Source organism: Capricornis sumatraensis, chromosome X (assembly GCF_032405125.1).
Source record: "Capricornis sumatraensis isolate serow.1 chromosome X, serow.2, whole genome shotgun sequence".
NCBI lineage: Eukaryota > Metazoa > Chordata > Mammalia > Artiodactyla > Bovidae > Capricornis > Capricornis sumatraensis.
This window is the reverse complement of record NC_091092.1, coordinates 20,072,432-20,094,475: the sequence shown is the minus strand read 5'-3', so window position 1 is coordinate 20,094,475 and position 22,044 is coordinate 20,072,432. Positions and strand designations below refer to the sequence as shown.

At 41.9% G+C, this 22,044-nt stretch overlaps 1 protein-coding gene across 1 annotated transcript in view; it reads left to right on the top strand.

Annotated features, from left to right (window-relative positions):
* The first annotated feature begins 2,833 nt into the window (after positions 1–2,833).
* The window catches only part of LHFPL1 (LHFPL tetraspan subfamily member 1), a 48,304-nt gene continuing 29,093 nt past the window's right edge, over positions 2,834–22,044 (top strand). The window contains exons 1-2 of the mRNA XM_068962965.1: positions 2,834–3,215; positions 14,869–14,967. Of these exons, the coding sequence (XP_068819066.1) occupies positions 2,834–3,215; positions 14,869–14,967 (481 nt within the window). The remainder of the gene's footprint in view (positions 3,216–14,868; positions 14,968–22,044) is intronic.

Here is a 22,044-nt window from a genome sequence, read left to right as displayed (position 1 = left end):
ACAATGTTGGTTTCTGCCATACAAAATGCAAAACAACAGTAATTATACATATACCCCCTCCCTCTGGAGCCTCCCTCCCTTCCCCACATCCCACCCTTCTGGGTAATCACAGAGGACCAGGCTGGACTACAATAGCTTCCCACTAGTTATCACTTTACACGTGATAGTGTATATATGTCAGTGCTACTTTCTCCATTCATCTTGCTCTCCTTCCCCCACTGTGTCCACAAGTCCACTCTTTACATCTGCATCTCCATTCTTTCCCTGCAAATGGGTTCATCAGTACCATTTTTCTAGATTCCATATTTGCTCATTTGTAAACCAGGGGGTACTACCTTTCTTACCAACCTGAGATTGTTTGGCAAAGCACATGAAACAATGGTCTTGGAAGGGAATATGATGGTGCACCCAGCAGCTGTTTATCAGCTTGTTTCCTCTCATCCTCTGGCCTGGGCTTCTTCACCAGGAAGTGATCTCATAAGAGAGAGCTGCTTGCATTTTCCATAATCTTACATGCTCTAATATAGCAAGCAGAGGCATTACCTCATTGCGGCCAAGCATACCTGCTTTCTAACAGCAATTACTCAAGACTAGTTTCACTTCTCCTGTTGGCTTTCAACCCTGCATCACATCTTTCTTTCATTCCCCCAACTCTCAGGCACAAAGCCTCATTCCCTGGGGCCCAGCTCAGGGCACTTTCTTCCCAAGCCCTAACATTCCAAAGTAAACACCTGCAATTTATAGTCTCTGCTCCCTTCCTGCGCAAAACACACAGCACACAATATATCTGTATTGGGAGGGGAATTGTGGTGAAGCAAGAAAAGAGCATTATACTAAGAATCGGATAACTGGACTCTGATCCAGCCAGGGTACTTCACTAGTTCTTTACCCTTGAGGAAATCATTTCCTCTCTGTATTTCCATCTGTAAAGTGATAGAGGAGGAGGGTGGTTTGCACTGTGGAGTACAACAGTACAGGCTTAGGCATCTGTAGATTGGGTTTCTTATTCCAGTCTGGCTGCTTGCTAGCTTCTCCATGATTTGGGGGAAATCACTACCCACTTACAAGGCCACACCTCCCCATATGTTAAAAAAAAAAAAAGGTTGAATTAGGTGATTCATCAAGATTTCTGCCAGCCTAGAAATTGGATGCTTCTCTAGAATGGATTTCATTAAACATACTTGGATGGCAGTGCCTGCTTCATGCCAGACATTGTTTGATGATAGTTGTGACACAGCTCATGACTGGGCAAGGTCCTTGAGACCCTGAGTACAACTGCTACTTGTTTCTGGCCATGTCTCAACTGGCAAGGTGGTGACCCCAAGGACAGATCCTATAATTTCCCTGCCTTTGGTCCCCTACCCACCTCTCCCCTTTCCCACCACCTGTAACTTTAAGCAGTGGTGATGAATCATGAAGAAGTTTCTGAAACAGATTCCACCATCTGTTTGCTGGAGATGTTCACAGTGCTGTCAGCAGGCTGCAGTGTGGTCTCTGGCTGCTTTCATCGAGAAACAGGCCAGAAAGCAATGGCAGATGAATGTAGTTGGGAGGGAAGCAGTTGATTTTTGACAGTGGGGTCTGTGAAAGCCATTTGTGAGCAGGGCTGAGGAGATTAGATCTAAAAAGGCACTCAGCGTCTTGAATCTGAGATGACTTGTTCCAAAAGGCATTTTGAAAGGCCCTTACAGCTTGAGATCTATGTTCCTGCGGCCAGGCAGGGGAAACCAGATCTGTTTCAGAGAGAGAAGTTTTCATGATTATATTCAGCAAAGGACTGGGCAGCTCTTCTTAGTAGACAGTTTAGTGTTAAACAACTCTCACTGTTTGGGAAGGTGCTTCCCATTTTGTTCTTGGGGAAAAGTGACTGAACAGAGCTCACTCAGTGATGAACATAGGGAATGAGACTAGGTGCCCCTTATTTTATTTACCCATTTCAACCTAACTGATGCAACACTGAGAAAGCCCAAGTTAATGCTCTCTTGGATATCCTACTAAGGTCAAATGGGCACATGCTTTAACTCCAAGGTGAGTGCTCCTTCCATCTTTTCCCTTGGAGTATGGGCAGGCGCTGTGAGTGATCTTCCTTCTTCCTTCATTCTCTGAAAGCACCTTGGTTCCTGGCCCTCTTGAGGCAGTACCTCCTTCCAGGACTCAGGTAAACAAGGTCGTTCCATCAGAAACTGGGGGCTCCCTGGAGAGCCTAGGTTTGATTCAGGCCTCCCTCCTACCCCTGGTTCCAAGCTAGATGTCCAGAACTAAAAGCTGTCTGTTTGGGCTGCATTGGGCTTCCCAGGTGATGCTAGTGGTAAAGAACCTGCTTGCCAATGCAGGAGATGTAAGAGATGTGGGTTAAATCCCTGGATTGGGAGGATCCCCTGGAGAAGGGCATGGCAAACCACTCCAGTATTCTTGCCTGGAGAATCACATGGACAGAGGAGCCTGGTGGGCTATAATCCATAGTGTCACAAAGGGTTGGTCACAACTAAAATGACTTAGCATTCACACACTCAGGCAGGCTGCATTGGAGTAGACGGAACAGTCACTAATTCACTTCTGTGGTTCTTCCATTGCAGCCTAGAGATCATAGAAGTCTGAACCAGGTGGAAGGAAGGGAAGATGGGAAAAGTGGTGGAGAGCAGAATCCCATAGGGACCCAAATGGTCCTCAAGACAATAACCTTATCCAGAAGTAAGGGCCAAGAAGCACATGACTGAGCCCTGGGGCTGGCCAGGCAGATGAAAACTAGGCTGGTGGAGCCTACATGACAACTTTCTGCATTTGGTGCTGTGAACCGACTCATCTCCCCATCCCCACCGAGAAACCTGGGACTATGAGGAGCAGCCTGACCCTGGTGGGGACCCTCTGGGCCTTCCTGTCCCTTGTTACCGCCGTGGCCAGTTCTACCAGTTACTTCCTGCCTTATTGGCTCTTTGGATCTCAGCTGGGGAAGCCAGTGTCATTCAGCACATTCCGGAGGTGCAATTACCCTGTGAGGGGAGAGGGGCAGAGTCTGATCATGGTTGAAGAGTGTGGGCGCTATGCCAGCTTCAGTGCCATCCCCAGCCTGGCCTGGCAGATGTGCACGGTGGTGACAGGTGCTGGCTGTGCTCTGCTGCTCCTGGTGGCACTGGCTGCTGTCCTGGGCTGCTGCATGGAAGAACTCATCTCCAGAATGATGGGACGTTGCATGGGAGCTGCACAGTTCGTGGGAGGTAAGACTGTGTGGCTGAGATTGGGGAGGTTGGGGAGCTTTGCAGGGGTGGGCATAGTGGGCGTGTTGCCTTACAGGGAAATCCACTCTGAGCTTCTCCTCTTTGTCCAACTCTAAGGCTGTGAATGGGCTAAGGCTGTGACTAGGCTTCCCTGGTGACTCAGATGGTAAAGAATCTGCCTGCCAATGCAGGAGACGTAGGTTCAATCCCTGAGTTGGGAAGATCCTCTGTGGAAGGAAATGGCAGTCCACTCCAGTATTCTTGCCTGGGGAATCCCATGGACAGAGGAGCCTGGGGTGCTACAGTCCAGGGGGTCACAAAGAATCAGACATGACTTGGCAACTGGACAACAACAACAAGGCTCTGAATGGGGGCTCCTTTGAAATACCTGGTCTGGGACTCCCCAAAGTGCAATCTACATCAGGGTTTTATTCAGAGCAAGATTGGCTAGTAGGCAGAATTGATATCTGGTTTTTTGGCCCTGATTTTCATCACATTCTTTTGCCTGCAGAGTGCCTATTTAACAGTATTATCCAGGTCTGCTTTGCAGAGGAAGCAACTCTAGTATACTGCTAGTATGGTATACAACTCTATACTCTAGTATTACAGTTCCCAAGTAAACTTGACCTCTAAGATCCCTGATCACTGGTAGTTATCTGAGGACCGTGATCTCATTAACACATACACAGAGATGCTAATTACTGAATGAGTTTAATATGCAGTCCTCACCAAAAAAATACATCTCTAATAGTGAAATGCTAGCTACCAGGCAGATTGCAGTTGACCACTTATCTGGCAACATCTAAGGCTAGCCCTGACTGGTAGCCATCAACAATCTATCTAGGTTTCCTCTGTCCCTGACTCACCCTGCTTATCTTTTCCTTCATTCAGTCTGCCTCTAAATTTAGTGCAGGAGACCTGGGATGCTGCAGTGTGTGGATGGGCTAAGAAAGAACAAAATGCAAAAATGGCAGACAGTAGGAAAGCAATGGGAGTGGTTTCATTTGAACTGAGAAGAAAAAGGGAAGTTTAGACACAGGCAAATATGTGTGTGAATATATGAGCTATTTTTCACACCTGGATGGGGAAATGGAAAAAAAGTGCTGGTAGAATCTATGGCTGAAGTTTGTTGTTGCTCCTGAAGTTTTAGAATTCCTATTCAGTATAACTGTCATCTCCATTAGCAGCACAGTGTGGGTGACTGGAGCCAGGAAACTTCGATCCCACTTCTGGCTCTTTCACTAAGTTGCCCTGTGGTTTTAAGCAAATGACTGACCTCTCTCATGTTCACTTCCTTTCTTTCCTTGAATTGGTTCATTGGCAAGATAGCCCAGATCCTAATTTTCTTCTTCTCTCTGATGACTGCATTCAAGTGGTCTTGGGGTGCAATGATAGTGATGAGCTAAGACAGTGCTTCTCATCAGGGACTGACTTTTTACACCCTTCACCCCCCACCCCCACCAGAAGACATTTAGTAATGTCTTTGAGACATTTATGGTTATCACATATTCGGGAGGGTGTTACTGACAATCAGTGGATAAAGGTGAGGGATGCTGTTAAATATACCACAATGCATAAGAATAAAACAGTTGCCTACTCCCAAAAATAAAGAAATATCTGGCCCCAAATGTCAATAGTGCCGAGGTTGAGAAACCCTAAGCTAAGATATGATTTCCTTGCCTTCTTATGAAAAGTACCGGATTCTCTTTTGTGCCAGTTAAGGTGATGTTTTCTGTTTCCCTCTTTCCTTAGACTCATTGTAAAAAATTTAAGTTTGAATTAACATTCTAGTCTAATGAACTAATCCATAAACTGAGTGGGGAAGAACTTTAACTGAGTGGCAGATGTCATGCAGAGGCAACAGAAACATCAGTATAAGTTTCATCTCATATGATTCTGCCATTTTATATTCCCCATTGGCTATTGCTCATAAGAACATAGTCACAGTGTTTACGCTTAGATGAAGATCTTTAAAACTCAAGAATAAAATGCCATTTGACAGTAGTCATGGAAAGAATTAAGACCCAAGGTGTGCTACAAGGTTTCTCTCTGGGCAAGGGAATAATATTGGACAGATGGCTGAATTTCCACAACTTCCCCATCTGTAATACCAGCCAACTAAGAGTCATTTTCATTTCCTTTTTAGAAACTGGAGCCTGTCAAGGTTATATCAGATGTGAAGGAATGGTAAAGCCTGCTTGAATGTATCATATTTTCTAGGCATCCCTTGGCATACAACCATTATCCAAGGTTCTTCAGGGATCTTGTGCTTCACTCCTCAGAGATGGGCACTGTTAGTGGCAGAAAGCCAAACCTGAAGAGTGCTTTGAGCTACACGGATAAAAGACATAAGAGAAAGCTGTGGGGGTTAAGTTGAAGCCTGTTGTTCAACTGAGAGAAATTGATTTCATTGCTCCAGGCCGGACTGCTTCTCAGCAGCTAGTGCATTAACCAAAATATATCAGGGGGAGGAGCCCATTTGTTTCAGGTTTGGTTTATCTCTGCCAGACCTCAAACCACTGAAGAGATGGAGTATCCATTAAGAACTACTCCCTCCCTTCTGCCTGACTTTTGTTCCCCAGTTTGGCGGCTGTCCACAGAGATGAGTGGTGGGAAGTGGGAGAGACAGGAAGAAATAAAGAACTGCTGGCCTGAGTCAGATTCAGCAAGGTGACCTGATGGGGCCCTTGGGTCCTATTTGCTCCACCTGCAGCCAATCCAGCTGGACAAGTGTAGGGTCCAGAGAGCCTTCCACTGGGACCTTCATGCCCTCCTCTAACCAGGGAAGGAAACATCTGGTTAGGAGATTATTTCAACCCCGGGGATGCTGAGGTTTCCAACCAGCTGGCCCCTGATCCCAGAGAATAAGGTCATTATTTACATTCCCCTGTGTATACACATGCAAGATGCTTGTGAATTATCCTCTACCTTCAGTGAGAGCTAACTGAAGAAGAAATAGGTGAGAAGTAAATATAAAGAAGTCTTGGCAGGAAAAAGTGTAAGATCTTGGATCAGGTTACTTGAGGGAGGCCAAGAATCTTTCTAGAGCAGAGAATGTATCAGAATCACCTGGAGTGCTTAAAAAAAATGGTTTCTCTCTCACTCTTTCCCATACTGATATACATAGCAACAGGTGGAAGGCTACATGTTTTTAAAAATTTCCCCAGTGACCCTGATGTGTGTGTTGTGTTCCCTTTCCCCAACCCAAGTGAGAACTACCACTCTGGACTTTTTTGTTTTGGTTTAGTTAAGCAGATAGAATTCAACAAACCCAGACAGGCACTAATGTTTTGCTCCATGTAAGGTCCTAATGCTACATGCTTCAAGCTGAATGAAAATTGCCACTGGAGACAGATCACTGAGAATGTGATTCAAGGAAAGGGTGCTGTTTTCTAAAAACCATTATCTTCTCTGCAAACCAAGCATTTCCTGAAAAGTCTTCCAAGCTGTCATCAGTCATCATTTAACTTATCTTTACCATGTTGAGCAAGGATTATAAAAGTGGCTTTCTGTTTGGGAAATGGTATTTAAAGAAGTTAACCTATTAACAAAGACTCATGTGGAAGATTTGAAGCAGAGCAGAGAATGTGGTCCAGGCCTTCTGACTCTCAGCCCTGGGCTTTATGCACTGGTGTCATTGATTTTTCTTTATCTCTTTTTTTAAATATAAATTTATTTATTTTAATTGGAGGTTAATTACTTTACAATATTGTATTGGTTTTGCCATACATCAACATGAATCCGCCATGGGTATACATGTGTTCCCCATCCTGAACCCCTTTCCCACCTCCCTCCCCATACCATCCCTCTGGGTCATCCCAGTGCACCAGCCCTAAGCTGTATCATGCATGGAACCTGGACTGGTGATTCATTTCATATAGGATATTATACATGTTTCAATGCCATTCTCCTAAATCATCCCACCCTCTTCCTCTCCCACAGAGTCCAAAAGACTGTTCTATACATCTGTGTCTCTTTTGCTGTCTCGCATACAGGGTTATCATTACCATCTTTCTAAATTCCATATATATGCATTAGTATACTGTATTGGTGTTTTTCTTTCTGGCTTACTTCACTCTGTATAATAGGCTCCAGTTTCATCCACCTCATTAGGACTGATTCAAATGTATTCTTTTTAATGGCTGTTTAATCTCTTTAGAGAGGAAGTTCTATCACAGTGTTTCTCAGAGTGGTCCTTGAAGAACTTGTATAAGAATTTCTTGGTGTGCTTATTAAATGCATATTCCTTAGTGCCTTCCTAAACTTCTGAAAGAGGTGGGAATACCAGACCACCTGACCTGCCTCTTGAGAAACCTATATGCAGGTCAGGAAGCAACAGTTAGAACTGGACATGGAGAAACAGACTGGTTCCAAATATGAAAAGGAGTACATCAAAGCTGTATACTGTCACCCTGCTTATTTAACTTCTATGCAGAGTACATCGTGAGACACTCTGGGCTGGAAGAAGCACAAGCTGGAATCAAGATTGCCGGGAGAAATATCAATAACCTCAGATATGCAGATGACACCACCCTTATGGCAGAAAGTGAAGAGGAACTAAAAAGCCTCTTGATGAAAGTGAAAGAGGAGAGTGAAAAAGTTGGCTTAAAGCTCAACATTCAGAAAACTAAGATCATAGCATCTGGTCCTATCACTTCATGGGAAATAGATGGGGAAACAGTGGAAACAGTGTCAGGCTTTATTTTTGGGGGCTCCAAAATCACTGCAGATGGTGACTGCAGTCATGAAATTAAAATACGCTTACTCCTTGGAAGGAAAGTTATGACCAACCTAGACAGCATATTAAAAAGCGGAGATATTACTTTGCCAACAAAAGTCCGTCTAGTCAAGGCTATGGTTTTTCCAGTGGTTATGTATGAATGTGACAGTTAGACTGTGAAGAAATCTGAACGTCAAAGAATTGATGCTTTTGAACTGTGGTGTTGGAGAAGACTCTTGAGAGTCCCTTGGACTGCAAGGAGATCCAACCAGTCCATCCTAAAGAAGACCAGTCCTGGGTGTTCATTGGAAGGAATGATGCTGAGGCTAGAACTCCAATACTTTGGCCACCTCATGAGAAGAGTTGACCCATTGGAAAAGACCCTGATGCTGGGAGGGATTGTGGGCAGGAGGAGAAGGGGATGAGAGGATGAGATGGCTGGATGGCATCACCGACTCAATGCACATGAGTCTGAGTGAACTCCGGGGGTTGGTCATGGACAGAGAGGCCTGCTGTGCTGCAGTTCATGGGGTCGCAAAGAGTCAGACACGACTGAGTGACTGAAGTGAACTGAAACCTCCCGAATAAGAGCTGATGCCTGGCACTCTGGATTCTACATAGCCTGTCAGGCTGACTTATTTATTTTTGAAAGTATAGTATAAAATATTTCAGATATATGCATCATAAGGCTTAAGGAATAGACTATTACTGATGTTGTTGAAGTTTTCATACCCTGATCGTATTCCCTTGTCTCCACAGCAAAGGTAACTACTCACATCCATATATGTATTACTACAGGAAAAACCATAGCTTTGACTAGATGGACCTTTGCTGGCAAAGTAATGTCTCTGCTGTGTAATATGCTGTATAGATTGGTAACAGCTATTCTTTCAAGGAGCAAGCATCTTTTAATTTCATGTCTGCAGTCACCATCTGCAGTGATATTGGAGCCCCCCAAAATAAAGCCCCTCACTGTCTCCATTGTTTCCACATCTATTTGCCATGAAATGATGGGACTGGTGGAGAAGGAAATGGCAACCACTCCAGTATTCTTGCCTGGAGAATCCTGTGGACAGAGGAGCCTTGTGGGCTGCTGTCCATAGGGTCACACAGGGTCGGACATGACTGAAGTGACTTGGCATGCATGCATGCATGGTGGAATTGGATGCCATGATCTTAGTTTTCTGAATGTTGAATATTAAACCAGCTTTTTCTCTCTCCTCTTTCACTTTCATCAAAAGGCTCTTGAGTTCTTCTTCGCTTTCTGCCATAATGGTGGTGTCATCTTCATATCTGAGGTTATTGATATTTCTCCCAGCAATCTTGATTCCAGCTTGTGCTTCATCTAGCCCAGCATTTCACATGATGTACTCTGCATATAAGTTAAATAAGCAGGGTGACAATATACAGCCTTGACGTACTCCTTTCCTTATTTGGAACCAGTCTGTTGTTCCATGTCCAGTTCTAACGGTTGCTTCTTGATCTGCATACAGATTTCTCAAGAGTCAGGGCAGATGGTCTGGTATTCCCATCTCTTGAAGAATTTTCCAGTTTGTTGTGATTCACCTAATCAAAGGCTTTGGTGTAGTCAATAAAGCAGAAATAGATGCTTTTCTGGAACTCTCTTGCTTTTCTGATGATCCAATGGATGCTAGCAATTTGATCTCTCATTCCTCTGCTTTCTCTAAATCCAGCTTAAACATCTGGAAGTTCACAGTTCACATACTGCTGAAGCCTGGCTTGGAGAATTTTGAGCATTAGTTTGCTAGTGTGTGAGATGAGTGCAATTGTGTGGTAGTTTGAGCATTCTTTGGCATTACCTTTCTTTGGGATTGGAATGAAAACTGACCTTTTCCAGTCCTGTGGCCACTGCTGAGATTTCCAAATTGCTGGTATATTGAGTGCAGCACTTTCACAGCATCATCTTTCAGGATTTGAAATAGCTCAACTGGAATTCCATCACTTCCAATAGCTTTGTTTGTAATGATGCTTCCTATAGCCCACTTGAGTTTGGAGTCCAGGATGTGTGGCTCTAGGTGAGTGATCACACCATCATGGTTATCTAAGTCATGAAGATCTTTTTTGTATAGTTCTTCTGTGTATTCTTGCCACCTCTTCTTAATATCTTCTGCTTCTGTTAGGTCCATACCATTTCTGTCCTTTATTGTGCCCATCTTTGCATGAAATGTTCCCTTGGTATCTCTAATTTTCTTGAAGTGATCTCTGGTCTTTCCCATTCTATTGTTTTCCTCTATTTCTTTACATTGATCACTGAGGAAGGCTTTCTTATCTCTCCTTGTTGTTCTTAGGAACTCTGCATTTAGATGGGTATATCTTTCCTTTTCTCCTTTGCCTTTAATTTCTCTTTTTTGCTCAGCTATTTGTAAAGCCTCCTCAGACAACTATTTTGCCTCTTTGCATTTCTTTTTCTTGGGGATAGTTTTGATCCCTGCCTCCTGTACAATGTCATGAACCTCCGTCCATATTTCTTCAGTCACTCTGTCTATTAGATCTAATCTCTTGAATCTATTTCTCACTTCCACTGTATAATCATAAGAGCTATGATTTAGGTCATACCTGAGTGGCTTATTGGTTTTCCCTACTTTCTTCAATTTAAGTCTGAATTTGGCAATAAGGAGTTCATCATCGGAGCCACAGTCAGCTCCCAGTCTTGTTTTTTGCTGACTGTATAGAGCTTCTCCATCTTTGGCTGCAAGGAATATAATCAATTTGATTTCGATATTGACCGTCTGGTGATGTCCATGTGTAGAGTTTTCTCTTGTGTTGTTGGAAGAGGGTGTTTTCTGTAACCAGTGCATTCTCTTGGCAAAACTCTGCTAGCCTTTGACCTGTTTCGTTTTGTCCTCCAAGGCCAAATTTACCTGTTACTCCAGGTATCTCTTGACTTCCTACTTTTGCATTCCAGTCCCCTATAATGAAAAGGACATCTTTTTCGAGTGTTAGTTCTAGAAGATCTCGTGGGTCTTCACAGAACCTTTCAACAATGAGGATAAATGACCCTGTGACTTTGTTTTTAAAATAATTTGTCTCCTTGGACATCTTTATCCATCTATGATCAAATGTGATATAATCCTCTGATACAAGTGCAATGAAGTATGCACTTGTATGTTACAAGTTCATGACGTATGTTTACAACCTATTGTGCTCACCTGTCTGAAAGGCAGGAGGGAGAATGGGGGATGGGAGGGGTGGTAGGGCAGGTTGAGAAGAGCATGTGGCCACCTGCACTGGGGCAGAACACATACCTGGCAGATTCCTACTTTCTGACTTGGTGCCTGAGAAAAATGGCAAGAAAACAACTCCAAGCAGGTGACTTTTCAATCAAGCCTTGTTCTGCTTTTGACTTTTCAACTGTTATGAGGACAAAAATGTGAGGAAGAAATTAGCATGGTGAATATAAGTAGAAAGTGAAGGAAAAGCCAGAGGGAGTGGCTGCTGTTTAATAATAGTAATAAATCTTTATTGAGCACATTCTATGTGCCTGGCAGCTTTATGAGCACTACTTTTTGAAACAGCCCTGTAAGTTACAGTACTATTATTCCTATTTTAAAGATGAGGTAACTGAGGCACAGAGAAATTAAGTAACTTGCCAAAGTCACACAGCCTCTAGGGGGCAGAGCTGGAATTTGAAATTAGGTTTTGGGACTACAGAACCCAATCTCTTTCTCTTTCTCTTTTTCCCCAGCTTCATTGAAATGCAATTGACATAACATTGTGTGTTAGGTGTACAATACACTGATTTGATGCACGTATGCATTGTGAAAGGATTATCACAATAAGGTTAGAGAACACATAAATCGCCTCACATAATTGTTTTGTGGTGAGATCATTTAAGATCTACTCTCTTAGCAACTTTCAAGTATATAATATTGTATTGTTCTCTTAAGCCATCGTGCTGTTTCTCTGAATCTTAATGCCTATAAGATTCCGAGTGCCTTCTATAGATGCTGTTGCCAAAAAGTGATCATTTCTGGACACCTGTCTCTAGAAGAACAACACTTCTAAGGATCTCTCTTATTAGTAAGAAAAGCATTGCCAGCAACTGGCTCTGCGAGCTTGAGTAAATTGCTTTCCCTCTCTGGGTCTCAGCACCCACATCTGTAGTGGAGAGGGACTGGAGTAGATACTCTCCAAAGGCCTTTCCTTCTCTGAAATTCTGTAGCTGTATTGAGTGTCTAGGATGACCTCTCATCTCTACCATGGAGATCCTTTCAGAAGGCTCCCCCCTTGGGAAGTGGGAGCAAAGGAAGCTGTCTGTTAGATAGGCAGAGCATACTCTGACACAGGCACATTTATTGAGCACTTATTACATACCAGGCAATAAGTAGGTAACAAGGATACATAGTTGAAGAGAAATATGATACCTGCCTTCAAGGAATGCACAGTCCAGTAATAAAAGCAGGTGGCAGTTTTAAGGGCTTATATCACAGAATATTCTGATCACAGAAGTAAGCACAGGGTATTTCTGGAGCAGAGGGAAGGAATATGTAACTTTGCTTGGGGTAGGCACTGGGGATGGTGAGGAAGGGTTTCCTGGAAAAGGTAATCTGTGACTTGAACTTCTCAACATGGTAAAGTCTAAGGAGCAGGAGGGCTGGAGAAGGTGGAAGGTTTCTCCAGCCATGTCGGGAAAGGCATTTAGCTAACACAGGCCCCTGCCTGAAAAGTCAAGAGCTCATGCCCATCGCAGAGATCTGAGTGTGGAGGCTGGAATACAGAACTGCTATTCTTTTACAGACATGTGTTTTTTTCTTCCTACTCTGTGTGGAAAAGCTCATTTTTTGTTAACTCTTCTCTCAAACGGTAGACACTGAAAGCAGGAAAAGGCTGAGGTTTCGTTTCCAATTCTGTCCTTAACCCATTGTGTATACTCTGGGATCACATACTTTGGTGCATACCTCTTCATATCATATGATTTCAGTTTATCTGTAGTAAAAAAAAAAAAAAATGAGTGCTGTTTCATTGCCACTGGATAAATTCCAGAGCCTAGAAAAGTCTTTTGAGTGACCAGTTTCATTTCAAGACTATCAGACAGATAAGAATGTCTTCTAATTTTAAGCATTCCACTGAAGGGAATTTCTAACCTTAATTGGTCATTCTTTTTAGTTTCTAAACCCTCTCTCACCATCAGAAAGTTCCTTCTTTTTTTCCTATTTAAACTCTTCTTGTTTTTTCTTTAGGTCCATATCTTTTTCTCTGGCCTCACTGAATATTGAGAACAGCTCATGTTGCCATCGGAGAAGGCGATGGCACCCCACTCCAGTACTCTTGCCTGGAAAATTCCATGGACGGAGAAGCCTGGAAGGCTGCAGTCCATGGGGTCGCGTAGAGTTGGACATGACTAAGTTACTTCACTTTCATTTTTCACTTTCCTGCATTGGAGAAGGAAATGGCAACCCACTCCATTGTTCTTGCCTGGAGAATCCCAGGGACGGGGGAGCCTGGTGGGCTGCTGTCTCTGGGGTTGCACAGAGTCAGACACGACTGAAACGACTTAGCAGCAGCAGCATACTATGTTAGGTTTTGCATCCACACTCGTGGTAGGTGACCATCCCATGACCTGTGGTGTAGCACTCAAGTATAGTGTTCTTGTATTTAGACTCTCTTGGTTGTAAGTAGCAGAGACTCGAGTTCTCCAATGAAAAGGGGGATTTATTATAACATAAGAAAAGTGGAACTGGAAAGCTACTGACAAGGACTGAATTCCCTAACTCTTTCAGGAACTCTTTCATGGAGTTTCCCTTCATGATGTATCTGATTTCTGCCACTGTGTTCTCTTCTTTTACCAATCAGCTTGCTCATCTTGCCCAGAACTGATGTCTATTCATAACTTTGGATTGAACTTGGCTTCAGCTTGACACAAACTTGATTTTACCTCCCGGTGTTTTTCCCTATCTCCTGCTCCATCTGCTAACTAGCATGTTTCTGTGTTCCTTGATTAAAATTTCCAGAGACAAGAATCTGGCCCAGCTATTCTCTTCAGAGCATGATATACCATCCATTACTGGCCAGCCAATGAGTTTGGTTTCTCTTGTGTCAGATGCCAACGCTTAGTCCAATTCACGATCACCAAAGGCAAGGGAAAGTGGGTCACAGGTTACAAAATGTAAACCTAGGCAGTAAACAAGAGCTGTAGTTGACACAAATGTCCTTAAAAGGCAATGCCAACAAGTAGACCCAGATTTATATCTCTGGTCAGAACAGTAAGGTTATCACTAAGATTGCACAGAGTTGCCCTCTAATAATTAAATGACAGATGAAGAGAAGGGGCAGAATGAGAGATGAAGGCAAGGGGCACAGTGGAAGGTTTTGAAAGCTAAAGAAAGTAGGAATGCTTAGCATGAAGCTGGAATGGTCTCTCAGAAGTGTTTCTGGAGGAGGGAATGTGGTCCCCTGCTCACCAGTAGAAGGCTACGTAATATGTATACTTTGTGTAGATCTCAGTCTGGCAACTGATTTCAAGTTACAGAAATCATAACCTGTCTTCAACTAGTAGGGACTGACCTGACTCTTAGAAAAGGCTGAATTGTAGGGACAAGTAGCTGTCTCTACCTTGTTGTTCTTTGTAAATCAGACCAAGATAGAAGAGGACTCCGGTTAGAGAGGCCAACTCAGCTTTGTGAATCATTGTCAAAAACATTTTGGCTGTTAAATGTACATTGCTTGGTCTCAATCCCCAATACTGTCCTTTTTTTATGAGTTGGCTCCTTTACTGTCTGTTGAAGCTCACCACCCATGACACAGTAAAGACATCCTGTTGAGTTGATAGTGTCATAGATATCTAGGGTAAAAGAGGAAAGGTAAACTCTGAGTGAAAGAGGCTGAATTTGAGCTGAGCTAATCCAGAGGGGATGTTGGGATGACAGAGGCTTGTTGTATTTTTTTCTGCCTGTGTGTATTTTTTTTTTCCAGGACTGCTGATAAGCTCAGGCTGTGCATTATACCCCTTAGGATGGAATAGCCCGGAGATAATGCAAACGTGTGGGAATGTCTCCAATCAATTTCAGTTAGGTAAGATGGTTTGTGCAAGATGGCAGTGACGGGGAATCAGTTCCTCAAAGTGGTCTTAGAGGGGCCTGTACTTGCTAGTGGTGCTTGCCTGAGTCTCTCATTGTGTTAGCTTGTGGGAAGTGGTATCTTGCTCAGTCTCATGTGGCCTTGATAATTTACAAGGATTGAACATAAATTCTGCTTCTTAAATGATGTCTTACCACACCCTTATGTACTTTTACCCAGACCGATTTTCTCCCTGTCTGCAGAGAGCTTCCCTGGTGACTCAGATGGTAGAGAATCTGCCTGCAATGCAGGAGACTTGGGTTCGATCCCTGGGTCCAGAACATCCCCTAGAGAAGGAAATGGCAGCTTACTCCAGTATTCTTATCTGGAGAATCCCATGGACAGGGGAGCTTAGTGGGCCACAGTCCATGGGTTCACAAGGAGATAGACATGACTGAGTGACTAACAGTTTCAGTTTTATCTACAGAGGGATTCTAAATGCTTAGAGACTGCAGATCTGTCATCCTTTGAATAAGTCCTAGACTCTATTAGTATTTCTTTCTAGGCAACTATTTTCCAAATACAAATCAATAGTATCTCTTCTCACTCTCCACTGAGCATATAACAAGACGTAATTTGTTTTATATCATGCATTAGGAACCTAAGTTAAACATTGGGAACTGTTACTGGCATTTTTACATTGTTACTGGCGTGTTAATGACAAGAGGTGTTAAATATTAAAATGGGTGACAGAAATAACTTTGGACTCTTCTGTGGTTGCCAACTTCTCTGAGAATGGCTTAAGTTCATTATTGTGAACTGGGAATAGATTAGACCCTACCTGGAAGATTTCAAAATACTTGTCCAAACTACCAGGATGGAATGTCTAGGTTTCCTTGAGTATTTTCAATTGTAGTAAAGGATTTTGGAACAATGAGGTCACCCATTCGCTGTAGCTTATGCTCCCATACTTTCCTTTTCTCTCTGTTGCCTCAGACTGTTTTTTGAGCCTTACCTGACTCAGTTTTGGAGGGAGGTGTTTACTGTACAAACATAAGGAAAGGGCTGTAGAGAATATGTGACAAAATGAAGACCCTAGCATGCATGTCCAGTGTTCCTGGCTCAGGGTAGGGCTGACTGGTAAACACAATGATTCTGCCATAGGTGAAGGAAGGAGTAAAGAAATTCAAAAAGAAACTTTGGGGGCAGGGACTGAAGAAAAAAGAAGCAAGACACTGATGCTGCTAACCAGGGTAGAGAAAGCTGAAGATTTAGCACACATCTCCTACTGGGTTCTTACTCCTATAATTCTACTTTAAAAAAAAAAATAATGGCTTTAACAGAGCATTGTTAGGGCAGTGAAACTATTCTGTCAGACTGAGTATCTACTATAATGGTGGACACACCCAGGTGGCTCAGCGGTAGAGAATCCATCTGCCAATGCAGGAGACACAGGTTCAATCTCTGGGTTGGGAAGATCCCCTGGAGAAGGAAATGGCAACCCACTCCAGGATTCTTCCTGGAGAATCCCATGGACAGAGGAGCCTGGTGGGCTAAAGTCCATGGGATTGCAAAGAGTTGGACACAACTGAGTGATTAAGCACCTTTGTCCAAGCATATTGAATGTATGATACCATGAGTGATTTGTAATATACCCTATGGACTTTGGGTGGTTATGATGTGTCAATGTTGATTCATCAATTGTAAACAATTTTCCACTCCATTGTGGGATGTTGACAATGAGGGTGGTCGGGGGTGTGTGGGACAGGGTGCAAAGGAGAAATCTCTGTGACTGTCTGCTCAACTTTGCTGTGAATCTAAGACTGCTCTAAAAAGTCAGATTTATTTTTTTAACTGAAAAAAAGTAACAGTTTTATTTATATAAAATTTGCATAGTATAAAATTTGCCCTTTTAAAGTGTACAATTAGTGGGTTTTATTATGTTCACATGGTTGTACAATCATCACTACTGTCCAATTTCAGAATATTTTCAAAATCCCCAAAAGAAACTCCTTACCCATTAGCAGCCACTTCTCATTCCTCCCTGTGCCCAGCCCCTGGCAACAGCTGTCAATTTATATTTGCCTGTTCTGGACATTTCAGATAAATGGAATCATATAACATGTGGCTTTGTAGGTCTGACTCCTTTTACTTAGCATAATGTTTTCAAGGTTCATCCGTGTTGTAATTTGTATCAGTACTTCTGCCTTTCGTGGATGAATAATATTCCATTGTATAGCTATATTTTATTTATCCACTTATCAGTTGATGTATGGAGAAGGAAATGGCAACCCACTCCAGTATTCTTGCCTAGAGAATCCCATGGATAGAAGAGCCTGGTGGGCTGCTGTCCATAGGGTTTTGCAGAGTCAGACACGACTGAAGCGACTTAGCAGGCATGCATGCATTGGAGAAGGAAATGGCAACCCACTCCAACATTCTTGCTTGGAGAATCCCAGGGACAGAGGAGCCTGGTGGGCTGCCGTCTATGGGGCCACACAGAATTGTACACGACTGAAGTGACTTAGCAGCAGCAACAACAGCAGTGGCAGCAGTTGATGTATACTTTGGCCTTTCTACTTTGGGGCTATAATGAATAATACTGCTATAACAATTTGTATACACATTTTTGTATGGAAATCTATTTTTATTTCTCTTGGGTGTATGTCTAGGTAGGCACAGAATTACTGTGTCAAATGATAATTCTATATTTAAGCCTTCTGAGGACCTTGCAAGTTGTTTTCCAAAGTAGATGCATCATTTTACATTTCCACCAGCAATGTACAAGGGTTCCAATTTTCTAGCATCTTCACCAATACTTATTTTACATTTTAAAAATTATAGCCATCCTAATGTGTGAAATGATATCTCATTGTGACTTTAATTTTCATTTCCCTCCATGACTGATGTTAAGCATTTTTCATTTACTTATTGGCCATTTCTATATCTTTGGAGAAATGCCTATTCAAATCCTTTGCCGATTTTTAACTGGGTTTTTTGCCTTTTTGTGTTGAGTTGTAAGAATTTTTAATGTATTCTGGACACTAGACCCCTTTCAGATATATGACTTGCAAGTACTTTTTCTCATTTTGTAGGTTGTATTTTTACTTTCTTGATGACATCCTTTGAAATACAAAATTATTTAATTTTAATGAAATCTGCTTTTATCTAATTTTTCTCTTGTGGCTTGTATTTTTGGTGTCATATCTAAGAATACAATTAGTAGTGCCAAATCTAAAGTTATGAAGATTGTTTTGGCTACTCTGGCCCCCTTGTGTTTCCCTGTGAATTTTAGGTTCAGCTTGTCAATTTCTGTAAAAAAGTGAGCTGGGATTTTGATAGAGATTGGATTGAATCTAGACATCAATTTGGAGTATATAATCTCTTTAGCCATATTAAGTTTCCCAACCCATGATCACAAGATGATGTTCCAGTGAATCAGGTTATCTTAAATCTCTTTTGATGATATTTTTTAGTTTTCAGTATACAGGTCTTACAATTTGTTTGCTGACATATATCCCTAGGTATTCTGTTGTTTTTGATGATATTGTAAATGGAATTGTTTTCTTAATTTTATTTTTGGATTGCTCATTGTTGGTGTATGTGTGTGTGCTAAGTCGCTTCAGTCGTATCTGACTCTGTGCCATCCTATGGACTGTAGCCAGGCTCCTCTGTCCATGGGATTCTCCAGGCAAGGATACTGGAGTGGGTTGCCATGCCCTTCTCCAAGGGATCTTCCCAATCCAAGGATCGAGCCTGGTTCTCTTGCATCTCCTGCATTAGCAGGTGGGTTTTTCACCACTAGTGCCACCTGGGAAGCCCATGTTAGTGTATAGAAATACAAATGACTTTTCTGGATTGACCTTGTATCCTGAAACCTTGCAGAACACCTTTGCTAATTCTAATGATTTTTTAGTCAATTGCTTAGGATTTATTATATACCTGATCATGTCATCTGAGAAGAGAGGTTTTACATCTTCCTTTCCAATCTTTTCCTTGTGTAATTGCCCTGGCTCGAACCTCCAGGATAATGTTGAACAGAACTTGTGAGAGTGCACATCCTTGTCTTATCTGTGATCTTAGGGGCAAATCATCCAGTTTTTCACCACGAAGTATTGATGTTGGCTAGGCTATATTTGGACTTTCCCAGTGTCTCAGCAGTAAAGAATCTGTCTGCAATGCAGGAGACACAGAAGACATGGGTTTGATCCCTGTGTCAGGAAGATCCCCTGGAGGGGGGTAGGGCAAACCACTCCAGTATTCTTGCCTGGAGAATCTGATGGACTGAGGAGCCTGATGGGCTACTGTCCATAGGGTTGCAAAGAGTTGGCTATGACTGAAGTGACTGAACATGCATGCATAGGCTATTTTCATAGATGGCTTTTATTGGGTTGAAAAAGTTCCCTTTTATCTATTCCTAGTGTTGTGTTTTCATTATGAAAAGATGCTGAATTTTGTCAAGTGATTTTTCTACACTTACTGAGATAATCATATGTATTTATTGATTGATTTTCATATATTAAACCAACCTTGAATTTCTGGGACAAATCCTAATTGATCATGGTGTGTAATCCATTTTATATGTTGCTGGGTTTGCTTTGCTCATATTTTGCTAAGGATTTTTACATCTATATTTGTTAACCTGTAGATTTCTTTCTTGAAATGTTGGCTAGATATTGGTATGGGCATAATATTATTCTAATAGAATCAGTTGCTGCTTTGATTAATGTAGCAATAAAATACCAGAGTGAAAAACTGGAGATGTGAGTTGCATGCAATCATTTGGCAATTTTCTGCACCAGTCACCACCGCTAAGGACTTAGTTCCCAAAAGGGCAACTTTGTTTATGGCTGTCTCTGTCCCAAGTTGGTGGCCTTCGATTGTGTTTACCACAGGATCATTAATTTTCTCATCTCCTTTATTTAACCTTCTCTCCTGCACCATATATTTGCCTAAGGACAACAGTGCCCATCTCCTTAGTGCACTAAACACTGTGCTCTGTGAATCCATAGGGATGAAGGAATTACAGAATTTTGCTTGAGTCAAGTCCTCTTAGTTCCTTTTTTGATTCACTGTTGCATTCTTCCAACTGCTCATGTCTCTTATTCTTCTGAGGCTTGCATTTGTTGCCCATATTCTACAATAACATGCCCCTATATTAGGACTTTCCTTGCATCCTGTCTCCCCCAGCCCCACCGCCTGGACTCAGCCTGAGTTCCCTATCAATCTTTTAGTATAATCAGAGTACAAATAAATAAGGCAGTGGCTGGACCTGATGGAATTTTCAAAGAGTTTCAGTGGAATGAATATTCATGGGAAATTTTAAAGTGCCTCTGGGTTTGACTTGCATCATAAAGGCACCTAAATGGTCCTGTAAAACTTGATCATAGAAGAAAGATATAAAGATATATAGAAAAGTTTTGGTGTTCCAAATACTAAGATCATATGCAGTCTACTTAAGGTCTCTCTCTGGTCTTCTGGGATATCTACTCCTTATGTGTGTTTTATCTTCTTTAGAGAAAGAGATTGTATGTGTGAATATGTATTTGTGTGTGTGTGTGTGTGTGTGTGTGTGTGTGTGATAAACAATCTGAGGCAGAGAGGGAAGATACAGATCTCAAAATAAAAACTTACAGTTGCAAAATATATCTCAACCCCCTTGCCTTCCAAAAGTTTGAACTCATTCTTTCCAACCTTCTCCTGTTTCTAGGATCTGCTCTCCTATTTCTCAGTCCATCTTCCAGGTGCCATGGGGGTCCCAGTCCTCCCCTAGTGACTGCTCCACCCCGCTGGAAAATCACTTACCTGGCTCTTACCCACCAGTCAAGTTTAGGGAATTGACTATCTTCTTTTTCTTCATTTAAAGAAAAAATTAACTTGTATGGAACCACACAACACCCTGAATAACCAAAGCAATCTTGAGAAAGAAGAACAAAGCTAGAGGCACCACACTTCCTGATTTCAAATTATATTACAAAGTTATAGTAGTCAAAAGCAGTATACTGTTGGGGTAAAAACAGACACATAGATCAATGGAAGAGAATACAGAGCTCAGAAATAAACCCACGCATGGGTCAGTTAATCTGTGATAATGGAAACAAGAATATACAATGGGAAAAGGGTAGTCTCTTCAATAAATGGTATCAGGAAAACTTGATGTCCACGTGCAAAAGAATGAAACTGGACCACATCTTACACCATACATAAAAAGTAACTCAAATTGGATTAAAGACTTTAACATAAGACCTGAAACCATAAAACTCCTAGCAGAAAAACATAGGCAGTAGACTCCCTGACATGGATCTTGGCAATGATTTTTTTTTTTTTTTTTGGATTTTACCCCAAACACAAAGGCAACAAAAGCAAAATTAAACAAGTGGAACTACATCAGACTAAACAACTTCTGTACAGCAAAGGAAACCATCAACAAAATGAAATGTAACCTACCAAATGGAAGAAAATATATGCAAATCATGTATCTGATAAGCTGCTAATATCCTATATACATATGTTTATATATATGTAGAGAGAGAGAAGTCATATAAATCAATAATTTAAAAAATCTAATTTAAATATAGTCAGAGGATATGAATAGACATTTTTCAAAAAAAGACATGCAGATGACAGTTGTCCAATAGGTACACGGAAAGGTGCTCAACATCACGAATCATCAAGGAAATGCAAATAAAATCCACAGTAAGATATCACCTCACACCTGTCAGAATGGCTATCATCAAAAAATACAGGAAATAACAAGTGTTGGTAAGGATGTGGAGAAAAGGGAACATTTGTGCACTGTTGGTGGGAATGTAAATTGGTACAGCCACTATGGAGAACAGTATGGAGGTTCCTCAAAAAATTAAAAATAGAACTACCATATGATCTAACAATTCCACTTCTGGGTATTTATTCAAAGGAAACAAAGGTTCTTGCTTGAAAAGATATATGCACCCCTATGTTCATTGCAGAACTATTCATAGTAGACATGACATAGCAACAACCTTAGCATGTCCACCAATGAATGAATGTATAAAGAAAATGTATACAAAGGAATATTATTCAGCCTTAGAAAGCAAGAAAATCTTGACATTT